The sequence below is a fragment of the Stegastes partitus genome, unplaced genomic scaffold (genome assembly GCF_000690725.1).
Source record: "Stegastes partitus isolate 25-593 unplaced genomic scaffold, Stegastes_partitus-1.0.2 Scaffold1006, whole genome shotgun sequence".
NCBI lineage: Eukaryota > Metazoa > Chordata > Actinopteri > Pomacentridae > Stegastes > Stegastes partitus.
In genome coordinates this window covers 148,286-170,348 of record NW_007578737.1, presented here as the reverse complement: position 1 = coordinate 170,348, position 22,063 = coordinate 148,286, and the positions used below count along the sequence as shown (strand labels likewise).

General features: G+C 39.9%; 2 protein-coding genes across 2 annotated transcripts in view; one reads left to right on the top strand and one right to left on the bottom strand.

Moving 5' to 3' along the window:
• Positions 1-1,874: 1,874 nt before the first annotated feature.
• prkar1ab (protein kinase, cAMP-dependent, regulatory, type I, alpha (tissue specific extinguisher 1) b) lies at positions 1,875-13,831 on the top strand. Its single transcript, XM_008294899.1, has 11 exons — positions 1,875-1,999; positions 3,623-3,831; positions 6,435-6,605; positions 6,725-6,816; positions 6,908-6,969; positions 7,067-7,113; positions 7,216-7,374; positions 7,630-7,690; positions 7,937-8,058; positions 9,437-9,518; positions 11,218-13,831. The coding sequence occupies exons 2-11, from the start codon at positions 3,658-3,660 to the stop codon at positions 11,388-11,390; spliced, it is 1,143 nt and encodes a 380-aa protein (XP_008293121.1). The 5' UTR covers positions 1,875-1,999; positions 3,623-3,657; the 3' UTR covers positions 11,391-13,831.
• A 3,299-nt stretch (positions 13,832-17,130) lies between these two features.
• The window catches only part of fam20a (FAM20A golgi associated secretory pathway pseudokinase), a 15,298-nt gene continuing 10,365 nt past the window's right edge, over positions 17,131-22,063 (bottom strand). The window contains exons 7-11 of the mRNA XM_008294897.1: positions 21,010-21,190; positions 19,549-19,658; positions 19,380-19,461; positions 19,231-19,290; positions 17,131-17,763 (exon numbers count right to left, since the gene is read on the bottom strand). Coding sequence (XP_008293119.1) covers positions 17,493-17,763; positions 19,231-19,290; positions 19,380-19,461; positions 19,549-19,658; positions 21,010-21,190 — 704 coding nt within the window. The 3' untranslated portion in view covers positions 17,131-17,492. The remainder of the gene's footprint in view (positions 17,764-19,230; positions 19,291-19,379; positions 19,462-19,548; positions 19,659-21,009; positions 21,191-22,063) is intronic.

Here is a 22,063-nt window from a genome sequence, read left to right as displayed (position 1 = left end):
GTTAACAGGAACAGACCTCCAGCAGAACCAGGTTCCAGCCAACTGGTTGACCTGCATCTGCTCTGTTGAACTGTTTATTGGGTCCGGCAGCCTATTATTTAAATACAGTGTATGTTAACAAGTATTTTCAAACCACTTCTTTACATGTAAATCTATGTAAACCTCACTGTGCACTTCTTACAATATCAGTGTGGATTATGAGCCGAGGATAGAAAGACAGCAGGATGACCTTACTTTGCCTATGAAGCTCAGTGTCTCACAATTCATTCTCATTTTACTATGAAATAGCTTGAAAGTGGTGCAGTTATCAGAATAAAATTTAAACCTTTCCGGCCTTAATGTGTCATGATCTTATCAATGCCTCTGATTCAGGCCATTGCATTGAAAACAGAAAACTCATCCACACTATATACTACATGATATTTGATATTCCCGCTTAGTACTTAAGTTAAGTTCAAGACACTAAAAAATAACACCCAATTCAAGAATCTAGGCTTAATCATTGATCAGGATCTAAATTTCAGCAGCCGCATCAAAGCTGTAACTAAAGGCTAATATAGCTTAAGTGAGAAACTTTGTGTCCAAGCAAGCTTTAGAGAATCTCATTCATGTTTTTATTACTTGTAGAGTGGACTACTGTACTGCACTAATCACTGGCCTCCCTAATAAGACTATGCTGATGCCAGAATTCTGACAGACACTAAGAAGAGAGAACACATTTTTCTGATTCTTAGATCTTTGCACTAGTTTCCAGGTAAATATAGGATTGGACTTAAGTTTCTACTTATTGCCTATATGTCTCTGAATTATCTGGACCCAAAACATGCCACATATATTGTATGTTTGCTACATATGAGCTTGGTAAGACTAGTAAGCCTAGTGGAGCCCAGAGTTCAGACCAGACATGGTGACATGACATTTAGTCATTGTGCTGCCTGCTGCTAGTACCAGCTCCCCTCAGAACATAGATTTACCCCAAATGTGGCCATTTAGAAAAGCAAGTAAGTAAGACTGTTCTTTATTCCACTGCTTTTCAAGAGTTTTTATTTGTCACATGCTAATACTGTACATGCAGTGAAATGCAAAGTGACTGTTTTACAAGGCCGTGCAATAACAGCGAGACATGATTAAAAACATTGATTAAAAATAGAAGATGTCACAACTAATGAGGGGTAAGGAGATTGCACAACTAAAGTGCAGTGTACATTGTGCAAGAGTTGTAATTGTGTGTGTGTGTGTGTGTGTTTGTACATCTACATGGTATCAGTCACTCAACTTCATCTGTGCAGAGCCTTTCATACAAATCCAGTTTAACAGGAAGCACTTTACCTTATTTACCTTATCTTTTACATCGTTTTATGTTTTTGTTTTTTGAAATCTTATTCCACTGTTTTAGTCAAACTAATTTAATTACTCAGTTTTTTTAAAAACTGTGTATACTTTGACAAACTTGTCTGCACGTTTTATTTATTCATGTTTTTATTTTAGCCTGTAAAGCACTTGTAATAACCTCTGTGTGTAATAATTTACTATTTAAATAAACTTGCTGGCTGACTTGCTTGCTATTTTTTAATGTTCCAGTCAGGATTTCTTTACCTTTGAAGCCCATTTTTGACTTTTTTTTTCTACTTGTCTAAATAAAGATCAAGCAGAGAGATTCCTGTCAACAGAATCGTTTTTTTTTTCTTTTCTTTTCTTAAAAAAACAAAATCAGATATGAATCGATTTTTTTTTTCATTCCTTAACCATTTCCTTGACGTCATGACGCATGCGGGCTCCTTTAAGGTTGCCACGGGTTACCGGCTCACATGTCAGAACGGGGAGAATTGACGTCAGTGACGACCGCTGATTGGTCCTCGGCTGTATCCGGTGGGGCAGCGGTCCAGGGCTCGCGAAAAAAATCGAAGCGAGGAGGAGGATCTGGTAACGGTGCGCTTTGAGAAATATCCTACATCCCGAGTCGCTTATCGAAAGGCTCGGCAGGAATTTACACTTTCTTGTGAGTACCTGCGCCGTTCCGTTCGGTGGAACATATGACCTCTGTATAGGTGAAATTTGTTCCCTCCGTCTCTCGTTTGTTTATGATAGAACTCAAGATGGCGTCATTGGAGGAGAGCTTTGCCTTTGCACGGAGCTAGCCAGCTAGGCATCAAACCAGACGCACAGTTTGACACTACGTAGGCCGAAAATAGTTACGAAAAACTGCAAAACGTGTATTTTTCATCTCAAGTGGTCTTTACTAGCCGTTAAAAATGTGGTTAGTTGGCATTTTGGCGTTATTTTGCTCGCTGTAAGTTACTTGACTGCAGCCGTCAGCCTTCTCGTGAAGCCTTTCTGACCTAGACGGTGTTACAGACAGGGCATTTCCTTCATACTGTCTCTAAAGGCGACAGTATTTCCTCAATTTGAACACCTTTTCATGCGTTATTATCAACCTCGCGCCAACCTACTCTTTTGCCTCCTGCTCAGTAAGGTCATTGTGCATCGCGGTGTTTTCCCTAATTTAATTGACAGCCTGTTTTTTTTCTAAGTAGACAGCAAAGGTGATGCTGCACCGAAGAATTAACATGTTATTTATATATTTAACCACCTAAGACATTCAAACTAATTAAGACTTGCCTATTACATAAGACAGAAGAGCCCTGCTGGTTCTTGCCTGTAGCTCTTAATTTATACCAGCAGGTCCAAAAACAGTATCATTTACCACTTAGTTATTCCTGTGGTAGGTTTAGATTAAAGCCAGCCTGCCAAGTTTCCACCACGAGGGTAGTTAGTTGCATGAAGCCTGTGCCAGCTTCATCTTCGATAACATGGCTAGTAATCTCCCCTGGGCCTTGTCAGATTAGAAATTATCTGAATCCTATTATACTGATGCATGATACACTTGGAGGCGCAGAATGGATTGCACTTTTTGCTCCACAGGACTTGTTGTTTACTCATTCACGCCTCTATAACGCTCACATTGGCTGCAGCAGAGAATTGGAAGCGTTAGAGGCCCTTCCTGTTTTTAAATACACAGCAAGTTCATGCTCAGTGTTATCTGAAGAAATTTATATCACAGGGGCTGATCAGATGATGTAGAATCCGTCATGCGATTTTGCTCAGCAGCAGCACTGTGGCCTGAAATTTTCAAACCTCGAGCATGTGCACTTGCTTTTATGGTTAGGCCTGTTTCACAGAGGATTGATTCACTGGCCTTTATTTAACCATTTGCATAAATTTAGGCCTTGTGTATGATAATTGTTTGACTGTAGCCAGCTGCTGTGTCTGTGATAGATGGTTTTATTCAGTCTAGTGAAAACAGTTTTGTGTAAATAAACCCCCTGACAGACAGCGTGCCTGTCTTAGTTTTGTTGTCTGTCGTCAGATATGTGTGATCGCATCATATGACCAGTTTTTGCTCCTGATGTTTAGGAGCACACAGGCTCCATAGTGACAAAACAACACCCCACCTCTCTGTGCCTTCTCACTCTGGTTCTATTTTTCTCACATTTTCTGTCTGTCCATTTCTCATCCCGACACACAGACACTTTCACTCAGTGTCACTCTCCGTTAACCCAGTGAGTCCATGTTTTACAGAGATGATCTGACATCATACTCCTTTTTTCTCCCTAACACAAAGGTTAGAGGTCACAGAGCAGGGTTGCGGTTGTCGTCATGGCATCTGGAAGTACGAGCAGCGAGGAGGAGCGGAGCCTGAGGGAGTGTGAGCAGTACGTGCAGAAACACAACATTCAACAGCTGCTGAAGGACTGCATTGTCCAGCTGTGTACCTCCAGGCCAGACAGGCCCATGGCCTTCCTCAGGGAGTACTTTGAGAGGCTGGAGAAGGTTAGTGTATGTGTCTGTGTGTGTGTGTGCATGTATTTTGTTTGTTGTTATTAGTCAGTGGACAGAAAGTCAATCACTACACAGTGAAGGCTGAGCATCATACACCTGTATGTTACACCAAGCAATTACTCTTCTAAGCCACCTGATATGTGCTGGCATTAACAACATTTATTTATGCAAACAATTTCACACAATATTTCCATTTTGATTTTTAGATAAAAACACCCGTTTATGAAATCAATTTGTCAGTTTAACATATTCTGTGTCATAGATGAAGCATTTTCTCACCCAGAAGCAAATTGTTTTTCCATGATGTTCTCAATAAGTTTGCTAATTGTGTTTTGGATGAAAGTGTTTCTACCTTTTTGTTTATTCATCTTTGTGTCACAGAACAACAGTTTGATTAAGAAACATGTAGCAATAGCTGAAAATTGTAGCATTAAAAGCAAGATAATTAGCTGTCAAACTAATATGCTGACACTATGTTGTAGGACTTCTTCAAACAGGACACACACATGCTTTGGACAAGGTTTTGAACTTGCAAAGTGTAAATATGCACTTGGGATTGGGCTTGCGGAAGCCTCGTTCAAAACCGGATGCTATATTAACTATAAATATCTGTAAAATCAAGTGACGCAAAGTCTGTGTGGCCTGACTCCAATGATTACCTAAATGAAAACATACAGCTGTATAAACAATTGAAATGTCCCATTTTATTACTGTTGATGGAAAATGTTTACAAAAATGTGTGCTATTTAGAGCCAGAAAGATTAAATCATAACTAGTTATCTTTTTAGTCTTTTTTCCGTCTTCTGCAGCTACAGTCCAGATTCTAAGTACTTGGACAGTTACACATTTTTGTGTCCTTCAGGCTCTGACTTCCAGCACATTCAGTTTGAAATAAAAGAATGAATACTATGTCAAAATGCTAAAACTCTGCTTTGATTTGAGAAGGTTTATGTCAATATTGAGAGAACTGTGTGAAATGTAGCCATTTTAAAACACAGTGCCCAGATTGCAAGGCTTCAAAAGTAATTGGACACTTTGATTCTAAATGTTTCTTAAGCTGTGTTGTTCTCATGTTGCTTGTGCATATGGCTTACCATTGTTGACGGTTGGGCACATTTTATAAAAGGAAGTGTTCACATGAACACAAGCAAATTGCAGATGACCTGGTAGACTGAGAAAGTCTTTGGGATTAAAATCATGTGCATGAAGAGAAAAGACCCATTCATGACTGCATTGCAAGTCAACAATTCTCTCCAAGATGTAAGGGAACATTTGTCCTTGTTAATGATGAAGAAAAGAATTCATGACCTGAAGCTCAGAGGATTTACTGCAAGATGCAAACCCACGCCTCAAAAACAGAAATGGTAGACTGCACTTTGCAAAGTGAAACCGGTAGAGTTCAGGAACAGAGTTCTGTGGTTTGATGAAGCAAAAACCAACCACTATCAAAACGACGGCAAGAGAGAAGTGTGACTTGCAGACATGCGTTGGCCGCTGGAACTGAAACAATGGAATATATTGATGATTTCACTGCTGACAGTTGCAGCAGAATGAATGCAGAGGTACAGAGGAGCTTTTTATGTGCTCACATTCATCAAAATGTATCAAAACTCATTTACAGAGCCAATCACCTGATCTCAATTCATTTGAGCTGCATTCCAAGTTAACCCTCTGAACACCATGCACTTTCTTTTTTTTTTTTTCTTATTTACTCCTGTCACATTTTTAATAAGTGTGAGCTAATATTTCACTGCCAGATAATGTCCTGCACCTCTATGGCAACAGCACAACTGTGGCTAGAAGCAGAGAGAGCTCAAAATGTCTTTTGTGAAGTATAACAAGGTTATAATGCCTTCAATTATGAAAAGGAAGAGAGAAAGTAAAGTTGCATTTCTTTGATTATTAGTTTTATAACTTTGAAAAACCTAAAATCAGCATGCACATTTTTTCTCCCTCAGGTGTTACCAGTATTGAAAAAAATGGTGGCTCTACATACTATAGATATTTTAGTACTTAATTTGCTTTTGTCCTGCCTGCGTCATGTAAACACAGCCTGACGTTCAACTGAAAGAATTTTGTCTTGTGACTTTTGGTCACAGCTGAGTAACTAATAGCTTGTTGATTGCGATGAGGAGAGCAGATTTTTATTTTTGTTTTTTTTTAAGAAATCTGATTAGTGCAAATAGTTTGTTTTTGTCATTTTTCCTTTCATGCACGATGCAGAATAATGTGATTGTGAGAAGAAAGTAATTCTGATGTAATTTCAAGATTCGATTTTGTTCATTTTCCCAATGGAGCTGTGCATCACGCATGATTAGTTCAAGGACCGTCATCAAGTTTGAAATCCTGTGATTCTTTCTGTTTTCACAGTTTGTGGCTCTGATAAATGACATAATATCAACGTCGTCCACACAGTTCTCTGCATATTTTTTGTAAATACACTCAAAACAATGCTGACACTTTCTGTAATGTTGTTTATTTCCTGTTAAGAACAAATAATATGCCACTTTCCAAGTAACATCTGGACTGTACACATTTTCTGGGATGTCGATGCTTCTCTCCTTGTCTGACTCCGCCCCCTCTGTCCTTTCTAGGAGGAGGCCAAGCAGATCCAGAACCAGCAGAAGGCCAGCAGTTCCCGTTCAGACTCACGCGACGAGGAGGTGTCTCCGCCAATGAACCCTGTGGTGAAGGGCCGCCGACGGAGAGGAGCCTTCAGCGCAGAGGTTTACACAGAGGAGGATGCAGCCTCATATGTCAGAAAGGTACACACAGACACACCCACAAACAGCTGTGACACCTTTTTGTTAATATTAGAAATATCCGGCAAAATACATTTTAAGCATCATTTTCACACTTGTTTTTACTATCTTTTTTTTCTAAGGTCATTCCAAAAGACTACAAAACGATGGCTGCCTTGGCCAAAGCTATTGAAAAGAATGTGCTCTTCTCACACCTGGATGACAACGAGAGGAGGTACCCATCCGTTTATAGGTTCTATGAATCGAGTTTAAATGTTTGACTGACTGTGTTCAGCGGATCAACTCACCAATCTGTTCTTTTTCAGTGACATATTTGATGCAATGTTTCCAGTCACCTATATTGCTGGGGAAACAGTCATTCTGCAGGGTAGGATTGCATCTTTCAGTGTTAAGCTGAACAAACGTTAATCCAAATTGGTAGCGTGTGCTTTTGTGACGCTAACCGTGTTGTTACATGCCTCCAGGTGATGAAGGTGACAACTTCTATGTGATCGACCAAGGGGAGATGGATGTGAGTGTCAACAAAACCATCATGTTTTTCCATGAAATATTTGAGCTTTTTTTGTGACTTTTGAAATATAATACTTTGGTTTCTACCCTTCTTACCCGACAGGTGTATGTGAACAATGAGTGGGTGACCAGCATTGGGGAGGGAGGCAGCTTCGGAGAGCTGGCACTGATCTACGGCACCCCGAGGGCGGCTACAGTCAGAGCCAAGACCAACGTTAAACTGTGGGGCATCGACAGAGACAGCTACAGGAGAATACTTATGGTGAGGAGACACATTGTTGTAGCTCTGGCTCTGTGGTGCAAATGGAGTCCACTGTTCATAAAGTTTGCTGGCAAAATGTTTTTGATCAGTTTTTGTTGTTTTGCTGCTGTAACAACCTAATATCCCCACAGTGTTGTCTGACTTAGGATTAATGTGGCATTTTTCTTATTTTATTACTTGTAAGCCCCTAACAAATGCTTTACCTTTGATTTCATTTTTATGCAGTTTTGCTAACACAAATGTTTGTCTCTTCAGGGAAGCACTTTGAGAAAGAGGAAGATGTACGAGGAATTCCTCAGGAAAGTGTCCATCTTAGGTGGGTTCATTTCTTTTCTTTTTTTTTTTTAATATATCAGCCTCATCCCAAAACTTAAAAATAGAGAACGAGAAGCTCATTGCTTGTGTTTGGTGCTGGGATTGAAATAGCCTGAAAGCAAATGTAAAAATAACTCAACTTAAAACAAAACCAGTAGCAGGTTCAACCCTTCACAAGAGATTTTTTTTGTTTCCAGAGATGTCTTGTCAGCTCAGCTGAAAACTTTCCTGTGTTCTCCCTCCTCAGAGTCTCTTGACAAATGGGAGCGTCTGACAGTCGCCGACGCCTTGGAGCCTGTGCAGTTTGAGGACGGACAAAAGATTGTTGTGCAGGGGGAACCTGGAGACGAGTTCTTCATCATCTTAGAGGTATCCGCTTAATTCACAACTCTGCCTTTCACACACACCCACCTTTATACAGCCAAGAGTTTGTTTTTTTATCGGAGCTTTCCATTGTTGGTTCAGTTATTTAATCAACTCTGTGACTGACTGCAATGTGAAACAGTTTACAAGCTCTTTGTTCTACGTATGTATTAATACTGTTTTAGGTTTGGTGTTGGACTCTGTTTTCCACACATCCATGCCCTCTTGTGGTGATGGAAAAATGTTGCTCAACTCCAAACAAGCTGCACCCATTAGTCCTATATAAGATTAGCTGAGTGACAGAAAATAAATCGGCAAATATTTTGATATTAAAACCAATTAAATGTAACAATATTGCCCATTACAGTTGGTGCAGACATCAGAACTGCCTTCTTTGTGCAGCTGGTTTACTGAATTCACAACCAGGAATTCCTGTTGTGGTTTTTGGCTGTTTTTTTTTTCTTCATTTTTTAAAGCACTTTGTTGAGTTCTTAGCAGGGACTAAACTCCTCATATATAACTACAGTAATCCAACAAGCACATTTAGTCCAACATGCAGCCTTTTAGTATTTCTGTAAATTCTGTTGCAACATATACATGTTAAACGCTGTCCAATCAGGTCACAGCCTCATGCATATGACATTTGTTTTGTATTAACTTTAGTTTAGTGTTAAAAAAAAAAGTCAGTAACAGGATAAACATGTATCATTTCTGTTCTGGTTTGGACAAAGAAAACCAAACTACAAGTTGAATGCATCCTAAAGCCATATTCTGTACTTAAAGTGGACATCTTTGGGGGTTTGGCTGTTGTGAAGGTGTCCCCTTTTTATGCTGTTTTTTAAAAAAAAAATCATATTTTAGAAAATAATTAGCAAGATTAAAAATTAGAAACAATTATTAGTTTCAACCCTAAATCAATCAAAGTATTAAAAATTAATTGAACAAGGTATGATGTTTACTCCGACTTAATGGTTTTAAACTGATAACATTTTACAGTGTGGTGACAAAATGCCTCTAAGAACAGGGTTCGTTTTTTTCTTTAACTGTTAATCTTTATTCACTGGACATTAAGGCTCCTTGAATTGCTTCTTTCTATCATAAAAACAATCTCAGGCTTAAGAAACTAATGCATGATTTGTAATGATTTAATGGATTAATACAGGATGTGTCATGAATGATGAAGAGTTTAAATCTGATCATTGTACTTGATAAAGTGCTACTGGTTCCCCTTAAAAACCAATTTGTTGTTGTCAGATGCATCACTTCTTCAGTTCCTTTTTCTAAAGTGCATTTCTGTTTGAAATGATTTTTACTTTTGGTGGAAGAACTCACGTGACTCAAGTCCGTAGCTGAACAAGCTGATGTGTGTTTTTGTGTTCTTCAGGGTTCTGCAGCCGTGTTGCAGCGTCGCTCAGAGAACGAGGAGTTTGTGGAAGTTGGCAGATTAGGACCATCAGACTACTTTGGTAAGAATTATCACAATGCTTGTTCGTTGCATTCAAATATTCATCAATACTGTTCTGTTTGAAATCATAAAAAGGGTGAGGGAGGATGCACTAGTGGCATTTAATGTGACAAAAATGAATATTTTCTGGCTATGGCCCATGATAGAAACGATGAGAAAAAACTGATTATGACAAAGGCACAGGTTAAAATGCACTAAGAGTCAGTCGTACCAGAATGAAGATTACTGGAGCTTGTTTCAAAGAATTGCGCTTTGAACGTCTGTCTCTACATCAGAACTGAGGTCTTCACGGGTCCAAAAATCTATGCATGAACCTAAAAAGACCCAGAAATGTACTATACAGAACTGATCCGGGCCTGTCTGTTACTTGAACGCTGTGCAGAACCATGAATTGTTGGACCTGAACTCAGCTGTAAAACACAGATTACTATTAACACATTAATGTGAAGTTACAAGTTAATAACCGTTGTGTCTCATGTAACGTAGCCCAGCTATGATGCGTACAATCATCCCCTCGCCAAGAAGTCGTTCCATACAGCCAAGTTATCTGTTGTTCCTCTGTAGCTGCCTGAAACAGCCTGGCTAATCCACTGCTCATCTCAGTGTTACAGTCCACTATGATGATTTCACTGTTGACCCTTGAACTATAATGTTTCCTTATTTGATGCTACAGCTGCTAGCGTTAGCATTGCTAATTTACAATAATCTATTTCAGTATCGATAGTTTATTTTTCTGTGTATTTTGAAGCATCATATTGAAGAAAAAGAAAACATTTTGGAAATAACAAAATTAATTTTTCATACTCATTTGAGGTGACTTTTGACTTTTTAGGAAACGAGTTCATGCACTTCATGGACGATGGAAACACTTTTTTCAAATGAGTTGTGACGTAGCAAACGGCTAGCTCACACGATTGATGAGTTGTTTCCCTTTCTTTCACCATTCTCGTCTCCAGACAGCATGAAAAGAATACCAGCTGACATTAAATAATAATTCCAACTTGCCTTATTAAAAACAAACCTGAAAACTTTTCTCAATTTTTGAGCTAGTTTTGTGTCCGACTTCTTCTCCTACTTGTGTGTAACTTGGTGTTACTACCAGCTTCTGATGACTCTACACAGCTGAGTTTATTCACTACGAAGCATTGTCTTTCTAACTTTGGCAACATTTCAAAAGTTGACTTCAAATTTACTTGATAGATCAACAGTGGAAACATCGCTATTGTTGCAGGTTGCACAGACACAAGCAGCACTTCCATCAGGATCAGTGCTGTCTGATTAGGTCTTCTCAAATAATAATGCTGTAGTTATAGAACGGGACCCAACCTGAGTCCAGCTGACTCTGTAATGAGTGCATCTGAACCTGTGCGGGTCCAGATGAGGGGCTCAGGTCATCGGGTTCCAGTGGATCCATTATTTCAGAATAGCGAATAAAAAATCTTTGCAGGCACTAAGGTTGGTTTTTTTTTGGCCTTTATTATATAGGACAGTCTAGAGAGAGACATTAAAGTGGGGGAGGAGAATGGGGGGAAGGAATTGCAGCAAAGGGCCATGAGCAGGATTCAAACCCACGACCGCTGCGTTGGGGATTACAGCCTTGTACATGGGTCGGCAGCTCAACCAGTTGAGCTACAGCGGCGGCCCGGGAATTTCGTTTTCTGAGATCCAACCCTGTGAGATTGTTCCTCTGTGTTTTCCAGGTGAGATCGCTCTGCTGATGAACCGCCCCCGTGCTGCCACCGTGGTGGCCCGCGGCCCCCTGAAGTGCGTCAAGCTCGACCGGCCTCGCTTCGAGCGCGTCCTGGGCCCCTGCTCAGACATACTCAAACGTAACATCCAACAGTACAACAGCTTCGTGTCGCTGTCCGTCTGAGGGAGCCTCCCTCTTCATCCTCTTCCTCTCCCCCCACACCCTTCACCTTCCTCTCTCTATTCAGACCCAGGGTCCACCAATGCAATTTGCTTTTTGTCACTTTCTTTTTGTTTCTGTTGGCTTGTTTTTTTTTTTCTCCCCCCCCCTCCTCCCTTCTTTGTTTTCCACGCACAGATCATTTTGTTGTTACCACACGTCACGCAGAGGTGACTTTTAGCCATTCACCAGCGCTTGTACCAGCTGCTGTACGCTACCTTGTAGGCACAGTTACATCACATGTTACTTACGTTATATATGTATTTGCTGGTTACGCTTTCTTTTTAAACACAGAGCAGGAGAAAGACTTTAGGGTCTCAGACCGATGAGACAGACAATCAGACTTTACATGGCGCTTTTGGTGAATTCGTTACAGATTTCTGTTGTAGATTGAAGTGAAGAGAAGACTGCTTACTCCCCCCGTTTCAGAGTTTCCTTTTTGACATCAGTTAGCTTGAATAGATACACAGAGTAGAGCAGAACCTAGAAAACTGTAGAAGGCAGGAAGAATCCGAACCGCAGCCGTTCTTAGGTTTCAGCTGTAATATGATGCTCCCATTTTGTTTTTCGGTTACCTTTCGATTGGTATGATGAGACAATGACGTGTCTGTTTTGCTTAGTTTGAGAGAGCTTGTACAACTTTAAGATTTTTTTTTTTATTGTGCAGCTACCAGGCTAGTGCCAAATGTTGATTATTGTCACAACGCAAAGATGCATAGCCGTGGAAATGCAGTGCGTGTTCTGTTCCCTGACTATTCGGAGCTCCGGCGGGAGGTAGTTATCACCCTTATTGTCCTTTTACTCGATAGAACGACCATACAAGAACTGCCTTGACTACTCTGAGGAAAAAAAAATATATAAATAAAAAGAAAGGAGAAAAAAAAAAAAGAGTATTAAGTGTATTTCAGTATTCAGTTTATTTAGTATATACCAAATAACTTGGTCACTCTTCTGCTATGGTTTGTAATCAAAAATGTTATCATAGTATAGTTAAAATGATCATAGTTCTATTATTATCATTGACTAAATGATAAACTTATGGTTTGGAGTGATGGTGATCTTTAAAAAAAAAATATGTTTAACTGTCTTTTGTAAACACTTATTTTTCCATAAATTCTATTTTAGGTGTCCAGTGCCACAAAGTAAATAAATGCTTCTTCTTGTCAACTGACAAAAACAGTATGTAATTGTATTGTGTAAAATGTCATGGGTTTTTAAAATAGATCAAAAGGGTTAATTGCAGGTTTATTGAAGTGAAGAAAAAAAAAAAAAAGAAAAGCTGGATGGATTTTCAGGACATCTGAAGTATTTATGTATCAAAGCTTGACGCGGGCGAGCTGACGGGCAGAGCGAGCAGATATTTATTTCAAACTAGTGTCATTGCTTATTGCCTATTTGAAAAGGTGGCTGTCTTTTCATCAGAGTAGCTTGTGACCTGTTCTCTATGCTTACTTGGCATGATGTTTTAGGCATCCAGTGATCTGGTATGAATGGAAGTGTGTATTAAAAAGCCTGCAGCTTCGTACAGAAGCAGGAACTTTTGTCAGATATTTGGTTTGTTACTCCCTCGCTTAACTGCTTCATGACTATTTAGATGGCATAAAATGTTTTCTTTCTTTCTCTCTCTTTTTTTTTCTTTTTTGTTTTTTTTTCTTTCTTTTTTTTTAAAAAAAAGATCTTTACCAAAATCACACAATGTTGACTTCTGGATTATAGGCTTAACTCTTCATTCCTGCCTCACTTGTCTGTTACCAGAAATGATCAGTCATGTTTCTGTTGTTGTCTCATTCAGAGCACTTGTAATGCGCTTAGAAATGAGATCTATGTTTGTACGTCCCTTAAAAGACAAAAAAAGAAAAAAAAAAAAAGGTTTGATTTTGGTGCCGATTGCAGGGTAGTCAGGTTGGTGAGAAGACCTTTTTCTTAATGGATATGAGTGTACGTTTCCTTACACTTAAACTGATCATCTGTTCCCCCCTAACCCTCAGGTTATCCTTGTGGATGTGGTGACATGTGGATTTGTGTCCATTAACAACACATCCTGTTTATCCCGATCCACAGGACGTGACTCCGTTAGGGGCGAGGGTTTCACCTTTGTCAAGTTTTCATGTAAATAGCTGCATCATCGGTTTTAGTCCAAAATGTTTCTAGCCACACTGCAATCGTCCCGGTTTGCCTTAGCTTACCTAACCTGGGCTTACAGTAGTAGTCAGTCACTCCTGCTAGCCCGACCTTCAGTGAGTTTGTTCGGCCTGCAGCGCAGAGAGCTGCGGAGCCATCAGAGGACCATTCTTTTTCTATTCTACCCTGTATTTAGTTTGACCTCCTGTATGTGCAAAGATGTTTATCCTTTTGGTATAGATTGTTCCAGATGGCAGTTTAAGCAATAAAAAAGTAAAAAATAATTCCGCTTCGTCTCAGGCGTCTTTCTTTCCTCGTTAGTCAGTGTTTTGTATTTGACTTTTCACACTAAAGCTGCTCTTTTAGTTTGACCGGTTTAAGTGGATTTTATTTGGAAGACTTGCTTGAGTAGAAAAGTGGGCAGTTTGATGAGTCCACAAGCTTTTATTGTGTAAACAGACAAGACACGTGGAGGTCTGTTTTCACAATAAAAGGCTGTGAATGAAGCAGCTTGTCCAATCCCCCTTTTTCTGCTCTACAAATTTGCTGAGCTGGAGAACACCTGTTTCACCTTTTATTATTTTATTTATTTACATAGAATCCAACCAGTTCTGGATGTTTGGGCCCAATAGTCATTTTTAAGCAGTAAAAAATAAAAAAGCCTATGCTGATGATTTGCTGATATTCTTTCGCTGTATATTTAGGCCGTGGCTAATTCTGTATTTATGTTTTATTCAGTTTTATCTGATTCAAGCTGTTTGAAATATTTAAACTTTTGATTATCAAAATATTTGACTGATATATTTTTTTTCAATCTGTCAATCAATCAAAATTAGTTTCAACTCTATTCTGACTTTGTCTCTAAAGGTGGGAAACTGTTTGTTAGCTTGTTTCCTGAGTGATATAACTCACGGTGCTGGCTAGAACATATAAGTGAACCGTTGAAGTTAGGGTCTCCTTCAGCAGCAACAACCTCCATCATGTTTACTGTAACATATTTTCATGAGGAGGAATTCTGGCCTGAGCCTCCCCTAAAAAAACAAAAACAGCTTCAGCTCATCAGCATCTGTCCTGATTAAACATCCATCTTCAGGTCGCGCCACAGCATCTTGATTGGGTTTACGTGGGGACTCTGACTCGGCCGCTCCAAAACAACAATTTTCTTCTTTTTCATCCCGCTCCGTCGTTGGTGAGTCACTTTCGCGTGGCCTCTCCTAAGCTTCAGGTCATGGACTGCTGCCCTGACATTCTCCTGTAAAATTTCCTCATACAATTTTGATTTCATCGTTCCCTCAATGATTGCAAAAGCGTCCACGCTCGGAGGTAGCGAAGCAGCCTGAAACCTCCACTCTCTCTGCGGCGTCGTGTCTGATGTTGGAGTGCGGGGCCATTTTTCCCTCCAAACATAGAGTTTTTGCCAAACTTTTGTCTCATCAGTCCACAGAACATTGGCCCAGAAGTGTTGTGAAACATCCAGGCGCTCTTTTGCAAACTTGAAATGTGCAACAATGTTTTTTTTTTCCCTTCACTGTGTCCTTCAACTCACACTGTTTCAGTGTTTCAAACAGTGGACACATGAACAACAATTTTAGCAAGTTGTAGAGAAGTTTTCTGTTTTTTGGGGGGGTAATTTTTTATACCACTTTCAGGTTTGCACAATGTGGTGTTGGTGTGACCTTTGCAGGAGTCCTGGGGAGAGTAGCAACGAATTGCTGAATGATGAACACAGAAATGTTCCAGCTTCACGGTCCTGTGACAGTTGTGATGAAAGTATGGGTCACACTAACACATCTTCACAGGGAGAGGCATCGCTACACTTCCAGTTAGGTTTACATACTTTTTCCAGCCTGCACTGTGAGTTTTTACTCCTTATTAGTTAAGATCTTCAATGAAGACATAAAGAATCTGTGTGTTATTAGACAGACTGCGCTCGCCTGTAATTTTAACTTGAACATCAGACCCCAGTTTATGAGAAATCAGTGCAGGAGTCCTGGTTGCTCCAAAGGATTCACAAACATTTTCTTGCAGCTATGTTTAGCAAAAAGCTGTAACGCTACATCTTCCCACCAGGGGGACACATTGAGCTGCTGTACCAACCTGATCAGTTGTGTCCACTTGCAAAACAAAATCTGTTATAAATTAATCCATTACTAGTCCAATTTTAAAAATACAACTTTTCATTCATCATTTGTGACCTACTTTTTAAAAAAAAAACATGATTCGTCCAGTTAATAACACACTATCACTCACTTTTTCCCGTAAGAGGCTTTTTATGACACGAGGCTTAGATCATTTTGTCATGCGGTAATATTTTCAAAACTTGATTATTAGCAGTTGTACTTGGCTCTGTGACACAGCAGCATTTGCTGTTTTACAATTGTTGCTTTTGTTTTTTTGTTTTAAGTGGAAAAGTTCATTTTCTTCCTTCATTTCTTCACCTGTAGTACCTCATTTTAGAGAGTGTTTATTCCTGCTGGCAGCTCTTAGAGACCATAAACTCTCTGGTATGAAGGTATTTACCTGCACTTAAGAGCACATTTTATGAAAAGGGGCCTCTGTGTGCACTTTGTCAGGCTCACGTCTGACCTCACTTGGCGTGATTCACCATCTCTTAAGATCTCTTAAAAATAGTTGCACTTATTCATCTTGCTTTACATCACAGGGAGACGTGGAACACGTCAGGTTTAAAGAACAAAGGAAATAACAAGGGCCAAAACTCTGAGAGGAAAACACACACACACACCTACACACACACACACACACACACAGATTTATAACATCAGAAACCTGTCTCGGCTCTGAATTGTACCGGCGGTGTGATGAAATGCATATTTGCTAGTTGCTTTGTCTGTTTCTGTGTCTCGGCCTGTTTCAGCTGACGGTGATGTCGTAAAACTAAACAGTCTGATGAGACGCAGGATTATAAGTCTGGAAAACGGGGTGGAGTGAACTAAATGGCTGTTTAATAGGTAGCACTTTCCACACACACACACACACACACACACACACACACACAGACGTCTACACACTGTTGTTAGTTTAAGGTGATAATTTCTCTTCTCATCACATAAAATAACTTTATTTTAAAATTAAAACCCACACAAATCTTTCTTTCCACAGTGAAAACATACACCAGTGACCAATCCAGTGCATCACAGCTCTCTGATGAATAATGACTCCGTTGATAATTTATCTGACAGTAAGAGAGCACCAGTGGCTTCATGTACAGTCGTCCTCTCATGTATTCATACCCTTCTATTAAAGAAAAGGCAAAATTCACAATAGTCCCTCAAATAACTAGAAACTGAAAAAAGTAATAATAAATAAAAATTTGCAAAATTATAATTTAGTGGAATAAGACATTGCTTTTGAATTGTGGGTGAAATGAATAATTTTTAAAAAATAAAATAAAATTAGAGCACTTTGCTGATGAGCAGTGGGCCAAAACACCTGTCAACAGGTGCAGAAGTCTGAGTGGTAGTTACAGAAAACACTTGATTGCAGTGATTGGCTCAAAGGGTTGTTCAACAAAATATTAGTTTACGGGTCCCATCATGCTTGTTTGCTTGTTTTGTTTAGTTTAGTTTTTTATATATTTCTGTTGAATAGATTTGAGGACGACTGTATAGATTGTTCTCTTCCAGCTAATTTGCAGATTGAAAATGGTCTTCAGTTGTTCCTTCCAAGGTAAAATATACGAACCTCTGACTTATGTGCACATGGTGAAAAGTGAAGGTTCTGTCTTAAAATGCAGCTTGGGGTGAATTTATGACCTACGGTTGAGCTACCTGAAGTGATTTTCTGACTCTCTGACGACCTCCTCTGATGTTTTCACAGCATTTCTAATAACAGCTTGTTCCTTAAAACCTGAGCCTTCTCCACTCCATCATGAAGTCTTCTCCAAAAGCAGCAAACGAAGCAGAGCCCTGACCGTTTCATCCTCTGTTACCTGGCTCTTTCCCCCACTGTGGCCGTCTGAGGTTTCCCTGTAGCTTTGATAAAGTCCTTGGTGATCACTTCATCCTCGCCCAGCCTCCGGACGCAGCGCTGGACCACTCGGAGGACCTTCTGTAACCTGCGGTCCAGCGCCGAGAGGTGGGGCTCGGTCAGGACCGGACGTAAAGGGTCTCCCTCCAGAGACTCCCTCATCACGTCGCTAAGCCTGAACTCTGATCGGGCCAGGATCTGCAGCCTCAGCAGCGTGGAGCGCTTTATCCTGAGGAAGAGGAGGAGGAGGATGCTGAGTACATGATGAACACAAGGTGGTGTTTTTGATTATTAACCCTCTGAACCCTTAAACCCGCCAATGGGTTTGAAGCACGTAAGAAATCACCCAAATGACACCATTTATCAGAAACAGTAAAAACAGAAAGAGTTTCAGCTTTCTGTTGGAAGGTATTATTTGTAGTTCTGTTCTGGAAAAACAACCAAATCTAAGCCTACAATCATGATATTTAATCAAATTTGCTCTATTGTACGTGTCTCATTCTAAAATTTGCCACAAATAAACTGTTTACTCGAAGCAGATTCTGTCAAAAACAAACAAAAAGAATTCTGCACTCTTCAGCACAAGTGAGGTCGTGAGAACTCCAGGCTGTGTTTACCCAGAGCAGAGAGGAGGCAAGCAAACAAATAAAAAATGTAAGTAGAAAAACATCTATGGTTTGTGGAGCCCCCATGTCTTTCCAGTTTTTTGTAATACCTGTGGGCACATGGAAAAATGCTGCACATGTTTATTCTATTTTTTTCCCAATTTTGGAAAACAAACAACCAAAGAAATCTAACTTTTTCATTATTTATGGGATTATAACTCGTCGTATTGCGCTGAAGACATTTTTGAGGTCTCTCTCCTTCTAGTCAATGGTTGTGTTGTTTCCGTAGAGGTGCAGGACTTTATGTCGCAGTTAAATATGAGCTCACAGTGACAGGAGCAAAGAAGATGCTTGGAGTTCAGAGGGTTAACTTAGTTTGGTTGAGAATGCAGCAGCAAGACGGTTCACAAACACTCGATGCAGAAATACTCATTAGTCCTGGTTGAATTACAGTGGCTCCTCATTCATTACAGAATCCAGATCCTGATGGGTACTTTTAAATCTCTGCATGGTTTGGCTCCACTCTGCTTCTGAGAACTCTGAACCTCTTATTTTGCACCTAGACTGCTCAGATCAGAGAGTCAGTGTGGATGAAAAGTTCCACGGTTCAGGCTTAAAAACAAAGCAGGACGATGCTTTTACTGTTAAAACTCCATCACTGTGGAGCAACCCCCCCCCTCATGATCAAAACAGCTGACTCAGCAAAAAGCTTTTAAAAACCCACCTGTGCAGTTTGGCATTATATCTGATTGTGTTCTTTCTAATGTTTTACTGCTGTGATTTAAAAAAACCCAAAGCATTTTATTGTCTTTTTTAATGTTGTATTGTTTCTTTTTTTGTAAAGCACCTTGCAGCTTTCAAAGGACGCCATAAAAATAAAGTTTATTACATTGTTATTTTCTAAATGCCTCTCCCTTAATAACTATTTAGAAGGAAAACTGTGAATTTCTGGGGTCAATTATGACTGCCAAGTTTAAAATAGCTCCAGATTTCCAGAAAGCATTTTATGTACGTGCGCAATTATGGTCTAATCTGTCAAATCTAACTCCACAACCAACCTGTTGAACTCCATCAGGCTGAGTTATACTCACATGCAGCACTGAGACAGAGGAGCCAGGATGGACATCTCATCCTGAGAGTGTTTCCCAAACCTGGATACAGAACGTGACATCAAACGTGATTAAAAAATTTCAACACATCATTTCATAACAATATAGCTGACACAGCGTTTTGGTCTCACCCTCTGGCGTTGTCCAGGTGAAGCAGGAATCCTTCGTCCCCGAATTTGGTAAAAATCTCATAGTGATGTCTGTCCATGTTGCCTGGAACAGAAGCTTTTCTTTAGCGAAATCTGAAGACAGATTGTTGGATGTGACATTAACAGCTGATAATGTGGTGGAACAACATACCGATCAGAAAGTCGAAGATGGACATGTCTATGATGTTGAGGAGCCTGTTGCCTGAGTTATAGGGGTACAGCTGCTTCACGGTGTCGCAGTAGAATGGATTCACTTCCCACCTTTGAAAATAACAAGAGGAAATTAGTGACTAAAAATCTCATTTAATAGACCTGTCTATATTCGCTCCTTAGGTTTATTACAAGTATTTTTGTGCAATACTTGGTCAATTGTTCTGTGAGTATTGTGAAAGCCAGTAAATAATCCCCACATTCATTTTAATTGTGATACATTACTAAGCTGATGCAACCCAACTACAGACGGCCTCTGCACTGCATTGTGTCGCTGATTTCATGAGAAAACTTCTCAGTTATTTATGGTGCAGAAAGGGAAGTAATTTTCATTCCTTTGCTGCAAACTGACTGGTGGAGTTAAAAAGAAAGAAAAAGTTAAAGAACAACTCTTTTGTCCCAAAATGGAAAACCATTTCAGCAACATCCAGTTCAGTATCAGCAGGATTTATGTCACATTCATGCTGCACCTTTATCTAAACAACATGGTGAAGACATTTTTTTTTAGCACCAGATACATCCTGGCCAACATCATCTACATTTCCTCTCTTGGTCACCTTATCATCAGAGTGAAGCTGAGTGAAGTGAAAACATGTCTGCATGTGACGATTCACTTGAGCTGTGAGCCTGCAAGCAACACTTTCAAGCTGCTAAACTGCCTTCAGGACAAAAGTTTGTGCACCTAAATATGAATGGAACAAAGATATTGATGCTTGGTCAAGATAGTGGAAACATCCGGTCCTGCATTCATCGTATCAGACAGTTTGTTTCAACTAAAAATTTCCAAACTGCTCGATTAGACTCCTGTAATGCCTCAATCTCTGGAATCAGCAAAAAACAAGCTCATCTATAGCTCTGATTTTGACCCAGGTTATAAAAAACAGCACATTCACTGATCTTAGCATTAGCATCTAGTCATTAGAGAGGCCACTTGTTGCCTTAGTATTGCTTTCAAATTGTTGCTGGCCTGAATGGTCTCACCCTGAATTACTTATCTGATCTCTTATTGCTCTATCTTGCTACAAGAGATCCACGAAATGCATAACTTTTGGTTTTTCTGAGGTCCGGGCTCCGATGGAAGGATCCATCTGAGTGGATCAGGACTTTAAAATCCCTTTATCATTATCCTCCCTTTGTGATTTGAGTATTTATGACGGTTACTTTGCTTAATCTTGGTTGAATTTGAATCCGTTTCTGTGTTTTGAAAGGTTATATATGAATTTTTTCTCATTCTTATATCCTGTACATGTATTTTTAGGTGGTCTCAGTGTCAGCTAAAAACATAGCCCTGTTAGTTCTGGTGTCATAATCTTCCGGCTGAGCTACACAGAAAACGTGCAAAAGTATTGTACTATAAAATAAACATGTAACTCCTCTCGAGTGAAGGAGGTTGACGTCTTACTCTTCTCGTCCGGTAAAGGTGTAGGAGCGTGTCCAGGGGTTGGGGATGGAGATGCGGGGAGCGATGCTGAGGCCGGGCAGGTAGGCCGACAGTGATCCCTCCAGCAGGTCGGGGCTGCCGCACACTGCATACTCAGTCTTACACACATACAGGCACTTGGCAAAGAAGCACGTGTTGTTGGCTGTTTGGGAAGAAGTGAAAAATGGGAGAACACAAAACAAAATCACACACGATACTTTCTGAGCAGTTCTGCCTTTCCCTCCTGCTGGATGTCAAATCACCGGTAAGAAAAACATGAAACCAGAACCTAAATAACTCCCAGATAAGTTTAGGATTATACAGATATGCTTGTTTGGATAGATATAGAAACAAGATTATGACATGTTTGAATCAGTTAAAGCCACCTAATGCTGTTAAGACTCAGAATAAGCAGGTCACCTTGAGCTCAACCTGGGCTTTATGTGCTTACACCACTGCCAGGAGTAAAAAAAAACTTTATGTATGTAACTGTTTGGCAAAAAGAAAAAAGAAATTGAATCTGCTTTGCTGTAAAAATATTTGAGCTGCTTTAGACATTTAATACTTTTTCCCTTCTGCAAAGAAATACCAAAGTAACACAAAGTACAGAACACACGAAACTATAAGTTCAACATTTTGGCAACTGTGATCATTTGCAGACACTTAGAACCAGTTTGTTCCATGGAGATATGAGAGTGGTTTATCTAACTCTGAATAGTTCACAAAATGTAAAGTTTATCCTCTTTCACCCTGGAGATCCTTGTACTAGGACCAGTCTGTGTCTGTAAAGACATTTTACAAAGGTCGACAAACAACATTCACTGAAGAGGCTACCTGGTACATCCATCCATCCATTATCTACACACCGCTTAATCCTCACTAGGGTCACGGGGGTTTGGAGTCTATCCCAGCTGACTTAGAGTGAAGGCAGGTGACACCTTAGACAGGGGCCTGTACTGATCAACATATCCAGGATATCTTTCAGAGATCCGGCTTGACTAATCCTAACAATCTCACTCAGGATAACCAGTCCTAC

What these genes read in the sequence shown, in the direction of transcription:
- prkar1ab (XM_008294899.1), top strand. Translation starts at nt 3,658, where the DNA reads ATGGCATCTGGAAGTACGAGCAGCGAGGAGGAGCGGAGCCTGAGGGAG. An exon ending in TCGACCAAGGGGAGATGGAT is followed by an intron (nt 7,114 to 7,215) that starts GTGAGTGTCAAC and finishes CTTACCCGACAG; the next exon opens with GTGTATGTGAACAATGAGTG. An exon ending in AGGACCATCAGACTACTTTG is followed by an intron (nt 9,519 to 11,217) that starts GTAAGAATTATC and finishes TGTGTTTTCCAG; the next exon opens with GTGAGATCGCTCTGCTGATG.